The sequence below is a fragment of the Oncorhynchus keta genome, chromosome 35, assembly GCF_023373465.1.
Source record: "Oncorhynchus keta strain PuntledgeMale-10-30-2019 chromosome 35, Oket_V2, whole genome shotgun sequence".
Taxonomy (NCBI): domain Eukaryota; kingdom Metazoa; phylum Chordata; class Actinopteri; order Salmoniformes; family Salmonidae; genus Oncorhynchus; species Oncorhynchus keta.
Genome location: NC_068455.1, coordinates 45,718,111 through 45,734,547, shown reverse-complemented (window position 1 = coordinate 45,734,547; position 16,437 = coordinate 45,718,111). Strand labels below are relative to the sequence as shown.

General features: G+C 41.4%; 1 protein-coding gene across 1 annotated transcript in view; it reads left to right on the top strand.

Moving 5' to 3' along the window:
- Positions 1-16,437, top strand: part of eprs1 (glutamyl-prolyl-tRNA synthetase 1) — an 87,963-nt gene that overhangs the window by 24,605 nt on the left and 46,921 nt on the right. The window contains exons 10-12 of the mRNA XM_035752748.2: positions 3,251-3,484; positions 3,757-3,841; positions 4,631-4,690. Coding sequence (XP_035608641.1) covers positions 3,251-3,484; positions 3,757-3,841; positions 4,631-4,690 — 379 coding nt within the window. The remainder of the gene's footprint in view (positions 1-3,250; positions 3,485-3,756; positions 3,842-4,630; positions 4,691-16,437) is intronic.

Sequence of the window (16,437 nt, the reverse complement as noted above, 5' to 3'; positions counted from 1 at the left end):
TGTCTAAAAACCTGTTTTCGCCTTGTCATTATTGGGTATTGTGTGTAGATTGAGGCCATTTGTTTTATTGAGTCAATTTTAGAATAAGGCTGTAACAGAATGTGGAAAAAGTGAAGGGGTCTGAATATTTTCCGAGTGCACTATATATCACCAGTAGTACATTGACGGCTAAATCCTATAATTTCGATTCTATAATGTTTGTTACTTTGGTTATGGTCATTTAATTTTAAATCCTTCAATATTTCAGTCTTGGACACATTGTTTGCAGAGTGCACAACCTATGCTACACTTGAGAACAAGTTTAGGTTTATTTAATTCTATTTACAAGTTCTGTCAATGTTGAGTGAGGACGTGCACGCATAGAGGTAGGCCTAAAGGTACATGGCCTGTGTGCAGTTGTAGGCATATAAATGTGCCCATTTGGGGATCTGATTGGCTTAACGCAACACCACTAATGACCTATGGAGCTTCTCAATGTAATGTTTTCTTCACCTCAAACAGCACGCAAACAAAGTTTGTTTTTACATCCATTGAGAATTACAAGAGTTCCTCAACTGGACCATGCTCTGGTCATGCTTTATTTGTACTATTTTCTACATTGTAGAATATGAAGACATCAAAACTATGAAATAACACACATAATCAAAAAAGTGTTAAACAATTTAAAATATACTTCATATTTCAGATTCTTCAAATAGCCACCCTTTGCCTTGACAGCTTTTGGCATTCTCTAAAACCAGCGTCATGAGGTCGTCACCTGGAATGCATTTCAATTAACAGGTGTGCCTTGTTAAAAGTTAATTTGTGGAATTTCTTTCCTTAAAGAGTTTAAGCCAATCCGTTGTGTTGTGACAAGGAAGGGGTTGTATACAGAATATAGCCATATTTGGTAAAATACCAAATCCATATTATGGCAAAAACAGCTCAAATAAGCAAAGAGAAACAACAGTCAGTCATTACTTTAAGACATGAAGGTCAGTCAACATGGAACATTTCTTGAACTTTGAAAGTTTCTTCAAGTGCAGTAGCACAAACCATCAAGCGTTATGATGAAACTGGCTCTCATGAGGACCGCCACAGGAAAGGAAGTTACCTCGGCTGAGGCGTTTAAGTTCTTTAGAGTTACCAGCCTCAGGAATTTGCAGCCCAAAATAAATGCTTCACAGAGTTCAAAGAACAGCCACATCTCAACATCAACTGTTCAGAGGAGACTATGTGACCGGCCTTCATGGTCAAATTTCTGCAAAGAAACCACCACTGCTAAAGGACACCAATAAGAAGAAGACACTTGCTTGGGCCAAGAAACACGAGCAATGGACATTAGACCGTTGGGAATCTAAATTTGTGTCTCCAACCGCCATGTCTTTGTAAGACGCAGAGTAGGCGAACAGATCTCTGCGTGTGTGATTCCCACTGTGACGCATGGAGGAGGAGGTGTGATGGTGTGGGTGAACGGATGATCTCCGCATGTGTATATCCCACTGTAAAGCATTGAGGAGGAGGTGAGGGGGTGTTGTGCTGGTGACACGGTCTGTGATTTATTTAGAATTCAAGGCACCCTTAACCAGCATGACTGCCACAGCATTCTGCAGTGTTACACCCTCCCGGATGGTTTGCGCATGCTGAGACTATCCATTGTTTTTCAAAAGGACAATGACCCAAAACACACCTCCAGACTGTGTAATGGCTATTTGACCAAGAAGGAGAGTGATAGAGTGCTGCATCATATGACCTGGCCTCCACAATCAGCCGACCTCAACCCAAATGAGAAGGTCTGGGATAAGTTGGACCACAGAGTGAAGGAAATTCAGCCAACAAGTGCTCAGCATATGTGGGAACTCCTTCAAGACTGTTGGAAAAGCGTACCAGGTAAAGCTGGTTGAGAGAATGCCAAGTGTGTGTGAAGCTGTCAGCAAGGTAAAGGGTGGCTACTTTGAAGAATCTCAAATGTAAAATATATTTTTGATTTTAACACTTAAAAAAAAAGTTGTTTCATAGTTTTGTCTTCTCTATTATTCTTCAATGTAGAAAATAGTACAAATTAAGTAAAACTCTTGAATGAGTGTCCAAACCTTTGACTGGTACTGTAGTTGATTTTATTAAAACACAAAGGGGTTGTCTATATACAGTGTATGGAAAAATATGTTTGCAATTTTCGAGCAATCGATTGGTTGAAAAAACAGACTACTTTCAGTCCACCAAGATTATTATTTTTTGTCGGGACAGCCCTAAACTGAAGATGGATTTCTCCTATCAGAGCCATTAAACTTTAACTGTATTAAAGTCACCATTGGCCTCATGGTGAAATCCCTGAGCGGTTTCCTTCCTCTCCGGCAAGTGAGGCTTGTTATAACAAAGGGGTCTTATCAGCTTTTAATTTGAATTAATTGGTAAATAATTCAAAACAATTATTCCACTTAGACATAATGTATTATGTGTAGGCCAGTGACGACAAAATCTCAATTTCATTCGTTGCAAATTCAGGCTGTAATACAACAAAATGTAGAAAATGTCAAGGGCTGTGAAACATTTCTGAAGTCACTGTAGCGAGCTATCAAACGTAGACACAATACCGAAGTCAATATCAGTATATGAAGGAGCTAGTTGGCTTTAAAATCACCTAAACAAACTGTGCCGTCAATTTAGGAGTCTATAATCTCTCTATGTTCAACCTGCAGATCGATGTACCTACAGAGTGGTGTCTGACATTTGCGTAGGCACCATGCAATGCACCCTGGACTGCAGTGGCAGACAAATAGGAGAAATGTGGTGGTAGGAATTTCACAAAAATATGATCAATTGCTCATTCGAGAGAAGACAACCTCTATCGTTATGACATTGGCCAATATTGAAATCTGACATGTGTGATTTTTATCTAAAAGTCGTATTGCTGTTGACTTCCAGTGTAGTGATAGTGGCTTTATCGCAATACCGGCTGAATTTCTACCTGCTTGAATGACTATAGCTCAGATTAACATGAAATGACCCTGGGAATCGATGGAACATCGCCCAGAGATGCACATAAACAATAGAATAATCAAAATGGGTATCTCTTTCCTTTAACAGAGCCGATATACCAGGTGTGTAACGTTCGCGTACCAAAAGCACCCCGTTGTTCACATGGTCAGTGCAGCAGGTTACATATTATTTAATAAAATGGGAGTGTATCACTCGCGACGCATGTCCTGTGTAGCAGCTCACTTAGGCGCGTAACAGGCTTCACACATTTACATTATATTTACCCCCCCAGGGTGTACCCCACGTACGACTTCGCCTGCCCAATCGTGGACAGCGTAGAGGGTGTGACCCACGCGCTCCGCACCACGGAGTACCACGACCGCGACGACCAGTTCTACTGGGTGATCGAGGCACTGCGCCTGCGCAAGCCCTACATCTGGGAGTATGCCCGGCTCAACCTCAACAACACGGTGCTCTCCAAACGCAAGCTCACATGGTTTGTCGACCAGGGTTACGTCGACGGCTGGTGAGTAAACCTAATACGCTTTCCATACGACAGGGTTATGTTTATTACGGCTCACCTTAGCAACATTTTTGGCAATCTGTAAATTAATCTGTTTTTATTTGACAAGTACAGTTAGTACCATTCTGTTTTTTCCCTGCTGAACACAACACCTGGGGATGATGGTCACTTCCCATTGCACTGATGGAGTAGATTTGTGATACCTGTTAGTAAAATAATCTTAATTCTTCATTGAAGCCCAGATCCAAATCAAATGTTTTTTTCCCCTGCCTCAGGGATGACCCCCGCTTCCCGACTGTCAGAGGTGTCCTGCGCAGAGGAATGACCGTCGAGGGCCTCAAGCAGTTCATTGCTGCCCAGGTGTGTGTTTCTACACTACATGACCATACCTGCTTGTCGAACATCTCATTCCAAAATCACGGGCAGTTAAAGTGATATCCTATGACGGTGCTACATTGAAAGTGACTGAGGTCCAGTAAGGCCATTCTACTGCCAATGTTTGTCCATGGAGATTGCATGTCTGTGTGCTCGATTTTTATATACCTATCAGCAATGGGTGTCGAGCAAACACCGCTGTAGCGCCGCCACCTTCCACTGTGGATGCACGACTTGAGTGTATGTGGTGGATTGAGATGCAGCCCATGCAAAAACAACAAGCTTAAACTTTATTCTGTTACTTCAATAGACCCATAAGGCCCAGTGTAGTGATATTCCTGTGTTTTATAATGCCATTCTAGTGTAAGAGCTGTTTGAAAAGACTGCTGGAAATGTCTTCCTGTTTTGGCCTGACTGGCGTCATCACCAGGCGGTAAATTAGTTAATAGACCAATAAGAAACAGTTCCAAAGTATTCTGCCAATAACAGCTAGTTTTCTGTTTTCCCCTCTCCACTCAGACCACTCCCACACAGTCCTAGCAAAAATCTTGCTTGAGAAATCTTTGTCTTATAAGAAGCTATTTTTATTTATTTTTGAGCACTTGAATTGAAAACAATCACATTCAGGTACTTGATTGATACACAGATTTGATATGATTTGATATGAGATAAAAATGGACCTTGTAATGAACTCTTATTGTCATGTTTTTAGACTGTTAAACCTTTTATTTTGTGTTTGATTCCATCTTTGAAACCGTCTGTTCTTTCACCCAGGGTGGATCCAGGTCTGTGGTCAACATGGAATGGGACAAGATCTGGGCCTTTAACAAGAAGGTATGCATGCATGTATACCGATCTTCCCCTTTCTCTACACAATGATTTGGACTGATCATGATTGAAACCTGCCCCTTTGTAAATCCACTGCATGGGAGAAGCTCTTTAGATCAAGTCTAAGAATCCGCAAATGAAAATCAGTGGCATGCTGGCATTGCTGGTAGATTTGACAAGACTGGTATTGTAGGTTTTAGGCATATTTATACACTATTAATGGTTTGGTTGCCTAAATTGGTTGGCGCAGAAACAAATGCACTAAATCCCTAAGGAAGCTTATAACATGCATGCACGCACGCACGCACACACTTCGTTCCTCTGATAGCTCACCTACTCACAGCTTGCATGGCTGCCTTCTTGTTTTATGCTATTCTTTTCCCGCTTTGCTTTCCCCCTTTTTCTCCCCTCATCCCCTGCGTTCCTCCAGACCTGGGATAACTATAGTTTTAGCTATGCTTTGTGGAAAGTAACAATTTGAATACAGAGCCCCAAAAATGACAACTTTTTAAAACTAATGGAATACATATCTCAGAAAGTGACTGCTTTTCCATACTATTTGAATACAGATCTGAGAAAGCACCTACTTTTTTACAAATATTTGAATACAGATCTCAGAAACTACTGGATTGGCTGCCTTCAGCTAATAGCAGGGTTCTATCTGGAACTACATGTTGAAGATAGAAATAGAATGAATAGAGCACACCTCACAAATACTATTCCAATCTCTCGGAAAGAAATGTATTGTTTAGATTAAATATGACTACCTGAATATTTTGATGATGTCCATTATCCTGAATGTCCATTTGCCCTAGGTGTACATAATCAAGTTAAACCAATTATATTTTATGCCGATAAGTATAAATACATAGTGACACACAACAATTTTTTTCTTTGAACATGCCACTGAAAAGCTTGAAAGCTACAACTACTTTTATGATACACAACATGACCTAAAGTATGTGGACATGCTCGTCGAACATCTCATTCCAAAATCATGGGCATTAATATGGAGTTCGTCGCCCTTTTGCTGCAATAACAGCCTCCACTCTTCTGGGAAGGCTTTCCACTAGATGCTGGAACATTGCTGTGGGGACTTGCTACTATTCATCCACGAGCATTCGTAAGGTCAGTCAGTGATGTTGGGGATTTAGGCCTGCCTCGCAGTCGGCGCTCCAATTTATCCCAAAGGTGTTTGATGGTTTTGAGGTCAGGGCTCTGTTCAGGCTGTAAGTTCTTCCACACCGATCTTGACAAAACATTTTTGTATGGACCTCGCTTTGTGCACTGGGGCATTGTCCTGCTGAAACAGTAAAGGGCGTTCCCCAAACTATTGCCACAAAATTGGAAGCACAGAATCGTCGACTGTCATTGTATGCTGTAGCTTTAAGATGTTCCTTCACTGGCACGAAGGGGCCTAGCCCAAACCATGAAAAACAGCCCCAGACCATTATTCCTCCAGAGTCTAATGGTGGCGTGCTTTACACCACTAAACCCGACCATTGGCATTCGCATTGTGGTCTTAGGCTTGTGTGTGGAAACCTATTTCATGAAGCTCCTGCTGAACAGTTCTTGTGCTGATGTTGCTTCCGGAGGCAGTTTGGAACTCAGTAGTGAGTGTTGCCACCGAGGACAGACAATTTTTACGGACTACGTGCTTCAGCACTCTGCGGCCCTGTTCTGTGAACTTGTGTGGCCCACCACTTCGCAGCTGAGCCGCTGTTGTTCCTAGAGGTTTCCACTTCACAATAACCGCACTTGTTGGAAAGGTGGCATCCTATGACGGTGCCACGTTAAGTCACTGAGCTCTTAAACATTGGCAGTAGAAAGCTTTACTTGTCTATGGAGATTGTGTGGTTGTGTGCTCAATTTCATACACCTGTCAGCAGAGGGTGTGGCTGAAATAGCCAATTCCTCTCATTTAAAGGGGGTTCTACCAACTTCTGTTGATATAGTGTACCTGAAAATGCTGCTGTGTTCTTGAATCAAACACACACTATATCTTTAAAGGGATAGTGGCTCAAGTGAAAGTCACCCAGTAAAATACTCCTTGAGTAAAGGTATTTGGTTTTAAATATAGTTAAGTATCAAAAGTACATTTAATTGTTAAAATGTATCTTAAGTATAAAGAATTTCACATTTTCCTGTCCTGCTAAACATTCAAAATGTAACGAGTACTTTTGGGTGTCAGGGAAAATGTATGGACTAAAAAGTACATTTATTTTCTTTAGGAATGTAGTGATGTAAAGTTGTCAAAAATGAATAGTAAAAGTGCAGATATCCAAAACAACTACTTATGTACTATTTTAAAATATTTTTTACTTAAGTTGTTTACACCACTCCTCAGAATACAAGCTAACATGATTTTCAACCTACCTTGGCTGTAGTTGATTCAAGTGTTGGAATATTTAGTTTCTTTTCGACACTTAATATCCATATTGTGTGTATGTATTGTGACTGATAGATCCATACACACACGTGTTTTGAAATGAATGGAAATTGTAAAGTATTTAGTCTGTAGGACCCCAGTAAGACTAGCTGTCTCCATTGGCGTCGGTTAACGGGGATCCTAATAAATCACATCAAATTGTTACTGTTGGCAGCATGTTGGCAGTTTTTGTTCATGTCTTATTACAACTGAAATTACTTTAAACAATATTTTATTAGGATGTTACATAGTACTTTGGTAATTGTATCTTACTTGTGTAGTTTTTGTGAAGAGGAATAGTGACTTATTCCGCATATATATATATATATATATATATATATATATATATATATATAATAACTCAATGTTATGCCGTTTCCAAAGTCCTATGTAACAACATTGCTTTTGTAATAATCTCAAAGTTACTCCACATGTATAAGAACTTCATGTCAAGTGTTACTGTATTGCCTTTTGTCTCACTCATTATCAAAATACACAAACACAGTTCAAGTTGGAAGTTTACATACAACTTAGCCAAATACATTTAAACTCAGTTTTTCACAATTCCTGACATTTAATCCTATTAAAAATTCCCTGTCTTAGACTAGTTAGGATCACTACTTTATTTTAAGAATGTGAAATGTCAGAATAATATTATAGAGAATGATATCGTTCAGCTTTTATTTCTTTCATCACATTCCCAATGGTTCAGAAGTTTACATACACTCAATTAGTATTTGGTAGCATTGCCTTTAAATTGTGTAACTTGGGTCAAACGTTTCGGATAGCCTTCCACAATAAGTTGGGTAAATTTCGGCCCATTCCTCCTGACAGAGCTGGTGTAACTGAGTCAGGTTTCTAGGCCTCCTTGCTCGCTCATGCTTTTTTCATTTTCTATAGGGTGGAGGTCAGGGCTTTGATATGCCACTCCAATACCTTGACTTTGTTGTCCTTAAGCCATTTTGCCACAACTTTGTAAGTATGCTTGGGGTCATTGTCCATTTGGAAGACCCATTTGCGACCATGCTTTAACTTCCTGACTGATGCCTTGAGATGTTGCTTCAATATATCCACATAATTTTCATGCCTCATGATTCCATCTACTTTGAAGTGCACCAGTCCCTCCTGCAGCAAAGCCCCCCCACAACATGATGCTGCCACCCACGTGCTTCACGGTTGGGATTATGTTCTTCGGCTTGCAAGTCTCCCCCCTTTTTCCTCCAAACATAATGATGGTCATTATGGCCAAACAGTTCTATTTTTGTTTCATCAGACCAGAGGACGTTTCTCCAAATAGTACAATCTTTGTCCCCATGTGCTATTGCAAACCGTAGTCTGGCTTTTTTGTGGCCGTTTTGGAGCAGTGGCTTCTTCCTTTCCGCAGCGGCCTTTCAGGTTATGTCGATATAGGACTTGTTTTACTGTGGATATAAACACTTTTGTACCTGTTTCCTCCAGCATCTTCTCAAGGTCCTTTGCTGTTGTTCTGGTATTGATTAGCACTTTTCGCACCAAAGTACGTTTATCTCTAGGAGACAGAACACATCTCCTTCCTGAGTGGTATGACGGCAGGGTGGTCCCATGGTGTTTATACTTGCGTACCATTGTTTGTACAGATGAACATGGTACCTTCAGGCGTTTAGAAATTGCTTCTAAATATGATCCAGACTTGTGAAGGTCTACAATTTTTTTCCTGAGGTCTAGGCTAATTTCCTTTCATTCTCCCATGATAAGAGACACTGAGATTAAAGGTAGGCCTTTAAATACATACATCAGGTACACCTCAAATTGACTCAAATGATGTCAATTAGCCTATCAGAAGCTTCTAAAGCCATGACATAATTTTCTTGAATTTTCCAAGCTGTTTAAAGGCACAGTCAACTTAGTGTATGTAAACTTCTGACTCACTGGAATTGTGATACAGTGAATTGTAACTTAAATAATCTGTCTGTGAACAATTGTTGGAAAAATTACTTTTGTCATGCATAAAGTAATGTCCTAACCGACTTGCCAAAACTATAGCTTGTTAACAAGAAATTTGTGGAGTGGTTGAAAAACGAGTTTTAACCAAAGTGTACAGTCGTGGCCAAAAGTTTTGAGAATGACACAAATATTAATTTTCACAAGTCTGCTGCCTCAGTTTATATGATGGCAGTTTGCATATACTCCAGAATGTTATGAAGAGTGATCAGATGAATTGCAATTAATTGCAAAGTCCCTCTTTGCCATGCAAATTAACTGAATCCCCCCAAAAAACATTTCCACTGCATTTCAGCCCTGCCACAAAAAGGACCAGCTGACATGTGAGTGATTCTCTCGTTAACACAGGTGTGAGTGTTGACGAGGACAAGGCTGGAGATCACTCTGTCATGCTGATTGCGTTCGAATAACAGACTGGAAGCTTCAAAAGGAGGGTGGTGCTTGGAATCATTGTTATTCCTCTGTCAACCATGGTTACCTTCAAGGAAACACGTGCTGTCGTCTTTGCTTTTCACAAAAAGGGCTTCACAGGTGAGGATATTGCTGCCAGTAAGATTGCACCTAAATCAACCATTTATTGGATCATCAAGAACTTCAAGGAAAGCGGTTCAATTGTTGTGAAGAAGGCTTCCGGGCGCCTAAGAAAGTCCAGCAAGCGCCATGACCGTCTCCTAAAGTTGATTCAGCTGTGGGATCGGGGCAGCACTAGTACAGAGCTTGCTCAGGAATGGCAGCAGGCAGGTGTGAATGCTTCTGCACGCACAGTGAGGCAAAGACATTTTGAGGATGGCCTGGTGTCAGGAAGGGCAGGAAAGAAGCCACTTCTCTCCAGGAAAAACATCAGGGACAGACTACGATTCTGCAAAAGGTACAGGGATTGGACTGCTGAGGACTGGGGTAAAGTCATTGTCTCAATCCTCTTTCCGATTGTTTGGGGCCCCCGGGGAGAAGACCAGGTGTGCGCTACAATCAGTCCTATGTCATGCCAACAGTAAAGCATCCTGAGACCATTCATATGTGGGGTTGCTTCTCAGCCAAGGGGGTGGGCTCACTCACAATTTTGCCTAAGAACACAGCCATGAATAAAGAATGGTCCCAACACATCCTCTGAGAGCAACTTCTCCCAACCATCCAGGAACAGTTTGGTGACGAACGATGCCTTTTCCAGCCTGATGGAGCACCTTGCCATAAGGCAAAAGTGATAACTAGGTTGCTCGGGGAACAAAACATCAATATTTTGGGTCCATGGCCAGGAAACTCCCCAGACCTTATTCCCATTGAGAACGTGTGGTCAATCCTCAAGAGGTGGGTGGACAAACAAAACCCCACAAATTCCAAGCATTGATTATGCAAGAATCGGCTGCCAGTAGTCAAGATGTGGCCCAGAAGTTAATTGACAGCATTCTAGGGTTGATTGCAGAGGTCTTGAACAAGAATGGTCAACACTGCAATATTGACTCTTTGCATCAACTTCATGTAATTGTCAATAATAGCCTTTGACACTTATGAAATGCTTGTAATTATACTTCACTATTCCATAGTAACATCTGACAAAAATATCTATAGACACTGAAGCAGCAAACTTTGTGGAAATGAATATTTGTGTCTTAACTTTTGGCCACGACTATATACACACAATTTTATTGGCATATATTCAGTAACTTCAAATGTTATTTGGTTTTCTGAGATGTATTCAAAATACGTTCAAATATTGGTTTTTCTGAGACCTCTATTTGAAAATCAAAGGACATAGTTGCATTTTAAGTTATAAATAACAGGGTAAAAACTGACGGACAACTATGAAAGGTCATACCAAGTTTATTCACCCGCTGGGTCATCCAGCTGCATAAGTCAAGCATATCCACACAAGCACTAGTATTTATGCTGAGTTTCCTTCTCCTCATCTCTGAGCAGCCAATCTGTTGCTATACAGAACTTTAGTGATATCTGTTCTTCATCTAAACCGACCTCTGCCCAAGTTCCTCATTCCTCCCCAAGTCACGGCTGTCATGTTGACTTGTACCAGACTGTGGCTCTTCTCCTCCCATATGATCCCTTATAGCTAACGATAACATACAGTGGGGCAAAAAAGTATTTAGTCAGCCACCAATTGTGCAAGTTCTCCCACTTAAAAATATGAAAGAGGCCTGTCATTTTCATCATAGGTACACTTCAACTATGACAGACAATTAGAAAAAAAATCCAGAAAATCACATTGTAGGATTTTTTAAATGAATTTATTTGCAAATTATTGTGGAAAATAAGTATTTGGTCAATAACAAAAGTTTATCTCAATACTTTGTTATATACCCTTTGTTGGCAATTACAGAGGTCAAAGGTTTTCTGTAAGTCTCAACAAGGTTTTCACACACGGTTGCTGGTATTTTGGCCCATTCCTCCATGCAGATCTCCTCTAGAGCAGTGATGTTTTGGGGCTGTTGCTGGGCAACACGGACATTCAACTCCCTCCAAAGATTTTCTATGAGGTTGAGATCTGGAGACTGGCTAGGCCACTCCACTCCTTCGTTGCCCGGGCAGTGTGTTTGGGATCATTGTCATGCTGAAAGACCCAGCTACGTTTCATCTTCAATGCCCTTGCTGATGGAAGGAGGTTTTCACTCAAAATCTCACGATTCATTCTTTCCTTTACACGGATCAGTCGTCCTGGTCCCTTTGCAGAAAAACATCCCCAAAGCATGATGTTTCCACCCCCATGCTTCACATTAGGTATGGTGTTCTTTGGATGCCACTCAGCATTCTTTGTCCTCAACACGACGAGTTGAGTTTTTACCAAAAAGTTATATTTTGGTTTCATCTGACCATATGACATTCTCCCAATCTTCTTCTGGGTCATCCAAATGTTCTCTAGCAAACTTCAGACGGGCCTGGACATGTACTGGCTTAAGCAGGGGGACACGTCTGGCACTGCAGGATTTGAGTTCCTGGCAGCATAGTGTGTTACTGATGGTAGGCTTTGTTACTTTGGTCCCAACTCTCTGCAGGTCATTCACTAGGTCCCCCTGTGTGGTTCTAGGATTTTTGCTCACCGTTCTTTTGATCATTTTGACCCCACGGGGTGAGATCTTGCGTGGAACCCCAGATCGAGGGAGATTATCAGTGGTCTTGTATGTCTTCCATTTCCTAATAATTGCTCCACAGTTGATTTCTTCAAACCAAGCTGCTTACCTATTGCAGATTCAGTCTTCCCAGCCTGGTGCAGGTCTACAATTTTGTTTCTGTTGTCCTTTGACAGCTCTTTGGTCTTGGCCATAGTGGAGTTTGGAGTGTGACTGAGGTTGTGGACAGGTGTCTTTTATACTGATAACAAGTTCAAACAGGTACCATTAATACAGGTAACGAGTGGAGGACAGAGGAGCCTCTTAAAGAAGTTGTTACATGTCTGTGAGAGCCAGAAATCTTGCTTGTTTGTAGGTGACCAAATACTTATTTTCCACCATAATTTGCAAATAAATTCATTAAACATCCTACAATGTGATTTTCTGGATTTTTTCCCTCTCATTTTTTCTGTCATAGTTGAAGTGTACCTATGATGATAAATCACAAGCCTCATCTTTTTAAGTGGGAGAACTTGCACAATTGGTGGCTGACTAAATACTTTTTTTGCCCCACTGTAACCTGACAGAATGTATAGGTTCAACATTCCCCTCTCTCCCTCAGTGACATGAATAAGGATTCTTCATATTTTCATGTTTAGAACTCAGAACCCATCATAGTAAATAAACTATATTCCACTACCTCAAGTGTTTGAAAAGTTGGTATTTTCAAATAAACTACAAAATACAACGTTTTCTGCCAAGGTCTGCATTCTATACATCCTCTCAATTCATGATGTAGTTCTGCATAGCGCTATCAAGGGTTAAATAATTTCAGAGTAATTAACCTCAATTTTCTACTTACCTTAAAGGGCAACTCTGCCCTTTAAACATTAACACTATCATGAAGTATTTAGTGATGTCCGAGACAGTTTTAGTGTAATTCTATGATTTCATGTCTGACTGTTTAGTGATGAGCGGAATGACTTCTCTGATGTTTTCAAGTAGGATCCTTGAGATGAATAAATTATGGACTGTCATATTCAGCTATTTACAGTGAATTCGGAAAGTATTCAGGCTCCTTGACTTTTTCCCCATTTTGTTACATTACAGCCTTATTCTAAAATGAATGTAATTGTTTTCCTCATCAATCTACAAACGATACACCATAATGACAAAGCGAAAACAGGTTTTTAGACATTTTCGCAAATGTGTATATTTCTTTCTTTATTTAACCAGGTAGGCTAGTTGAGAACAAGTTCTCATTTACAACTGCGACCTGGCCAAGATGAAGCAAAGCAGTGCGACCAAAACAACAGACTTAAACATAGGATAAACAAAAGTACAGTCAATAACACAATATAAAAATCTATATACAGTGTGTGCAAATGAGGTAAGATTAGGGAGGTAAGGCAATAAATGGGCCGTAGTGGCGAAGTAATTAAACACTGAAGTGATAATGTGTAGATGATGAATGTGCAAGAAGAGATACTGGGGTGCAAAGAAATTAATAACAATATGGGGATGAGGTAGTTGGATGGGCTATGTACAGGTGTAGTGATCTGTGAGCTGCTCTGACAGCTTGTGCTTAAAGTTAGTGAGGGATATATGAGTCTCCAGCTTCAGTGATTTTTGTCATTCGTTCCAGTCATTGGCAGCAGAGAACTGGAAGGAAATGCAGCCAAAGTAGGTGTTGGCTTTGGGGATGACCAGTGAAATATAACCGCTGGAGCGCGTGCTACGGGTGGGTGCTGCTATTGTGACCAGTGAGCTGAGATAAGGCGAGACTTGGATGACCTGGAGCCAGTGGGTTTGGCGACGAATATGAAGTGAGGGCCAGCCAACGAGAGCGTACAGGTTGCAGTGGTGGGTAGTATATGGGGCTTTGGTGACAAAATGGATGCCACTGTGATGGACTGCATCCAATTGGCTGAGTAGTGTTGGAGACTATTTTGTAAATGACATCGCTGAAGTCAAGGATCGGTAGGATGGTCAGTTTTACGAGGGTATGTTTGGCAGCATAAGTGAAGGCTGCTTTGTTGTGAAACAGGAAGCCCGATTCTAGATTTAATTTTGGATTGGATATGCTTAATCTGAGTCTGGAAGGAGAGTTTACAGTCTAACCAGACACTTATTTGTAGTTGTCCAGAGTAGTGATGCTGGACAGGCGGGCAGCGATCGGTTGAAGAGCATGCATTTAGTCTTACTTTCATTTAAGAGAAGTTGGAGGCCACGGAAGGAGAGTTGTATGGCATTGAAGGTCATCTAGAGGTTAGTTAACACATTGTCCAAAGAGGGGCCAGGAGTATACAGAATGGTTTTGTCTGCGTCGAGGTGGACCAGAGAATCACCAGCAGCAAGAGCGACATCATTGATGTATACAGAAAAAAAGAGTACAAAAAAAACAACGGGTACCTTATCTATGTAAGTATTCAGACCCTTTGCTATGAGACTTGAAATTCAGCTCGGGTACATCCTGTTTCCATTGATCATCCTTGATTGGAGTCCACCTTCGGTAAATTCAATTGATTGGACATGATTTGGAAAGGCACACACCTGTCTATAGAAGGTCCCACAGTTGACAGTGCAAGTTAGAGCAAAAACTAAGCCATGAGGTCAAAGAATTGTCCATAGAGCTCCGAGACAGGATTCTGTCGAGGCACAGATCTGGGGAAGGGTACCGAAATATTTCTGCCGCATTGAAGGTCCCCAGCAACACAGTGTCCTCCATTCTTAAGTGGATGATGCTAGGAACCACCAAGAGCTGTCCACCTGGCCAAACTGAGCAATAGGTGAAGGGCCTAGGTCGGGGAGCTCCAGAGTTCCTCTGTGGCGATGGAAGAACCTTCCCAGAAGGACATCTGCCACTGTAGCACTCCACCGGTCAGGCCTTTATGGTAGAGTGGCCAGACTGAAGCCACTCCTAAGTAAAAAGGCACATGACAGCCCACTTGGAGTTTGCCGGAAGCCACCTAAAGGACTCTCAGACCATAAGAAACAAGATCTTCTGGTCTGATTAAACCAAGATTAAACTCTTTGGCCTGAATGCCAATTGTCACATCTGGAGAAAAACTACCTACGCTGAAGCGTGGTGGTGGCAGCATGTTGTGTGGATGTTTTTTAGCAGCAGGGACTGGGAGACTAGTCAGGATTGAGGGAAAGATGAATGGAGCAAAGTACAGAGAGATCCTGGATGAAAACCTGCCCCAGAGCTTAGGACCTCAGACTGGAGTGACGGTTCACCTTCCAACAGGACAATGACCCTAAGCACACAGCCAAGTCAACCCAGTAGTGGCTTCGGGACACGTTTCTGAATGTCCTTCAGCGGTCCAGCCAGAGCTCGGACTTGAACCCGATCAAACATCTCTGGAGAGACCTGAAAATAGCTGTGCAGCAGCGCTCCCCATCCAACCTGACAGAGCTTAAGTGGATCTACATAATGACCGTGGAGGAAAAAGGGGGAGGCCAGCAAACCGAAGAATACCATCCCAACCATGAAGCATGGGGGTGGCAGCATCATGTTGTGGGGGTGCTTTGCTGCAGGAGGGACTGGTGCTCTTCACAAAATAGATGGCTTCATGAGGAAGGAAAATAATGTGGATATTTTGAAGCAACATCTCAAGACATCAGTCAGGAAGTTAAAGCTTGATCGCAAATGGGTCTTCCAAATGGACAATGACCCCAAGCATATTTCCAAAGTTGTTGCAAAATGGCTTAAAGACAACAGAGTCAAGGTATTGGAGTGGTCATCACAAAGCCCTGACCTCAATCCCATAGAATGTTTTGGGGCAGAACTGAAAAAGTGTGTGCGAGCAAGGAGGCCTACAAACTGGACTCACTTACACCAGCTATGTCAGGAGGAATGGGTCAAAATTCACCCAACTTATTGTGGGAAGCTTGTGGAAGGCTACACAATTTCCATGCAATGCTACCAAATACTATTTGAGTGTATGTAAACTTATGACCCACTGGGGAATGTGATTAAATAAATAAATAAATCATTCTCTCTACTTATTATTCTGACATTTCACATTCTTAAAATAAAGTGGTGATCCCAACTGACCTAAGACGGGGAATTTTTTACTAGCATTAAATGTTAGAAATTGTGAAAAACTGAGTTTAAATGTATTTGGCTAAGGTGTATGTAAATTTACGACTTCAACTGTATGTATGTCATAGCTAGGGAAAACATTTGTTTCTCCTTTAAGCTTGTGGTATCTGCGATGAGGAGAAGGTGTGTGTGGTGGGGAGGATGGATTGACATACATGTACCCCTACCCCATCCTGCCTGA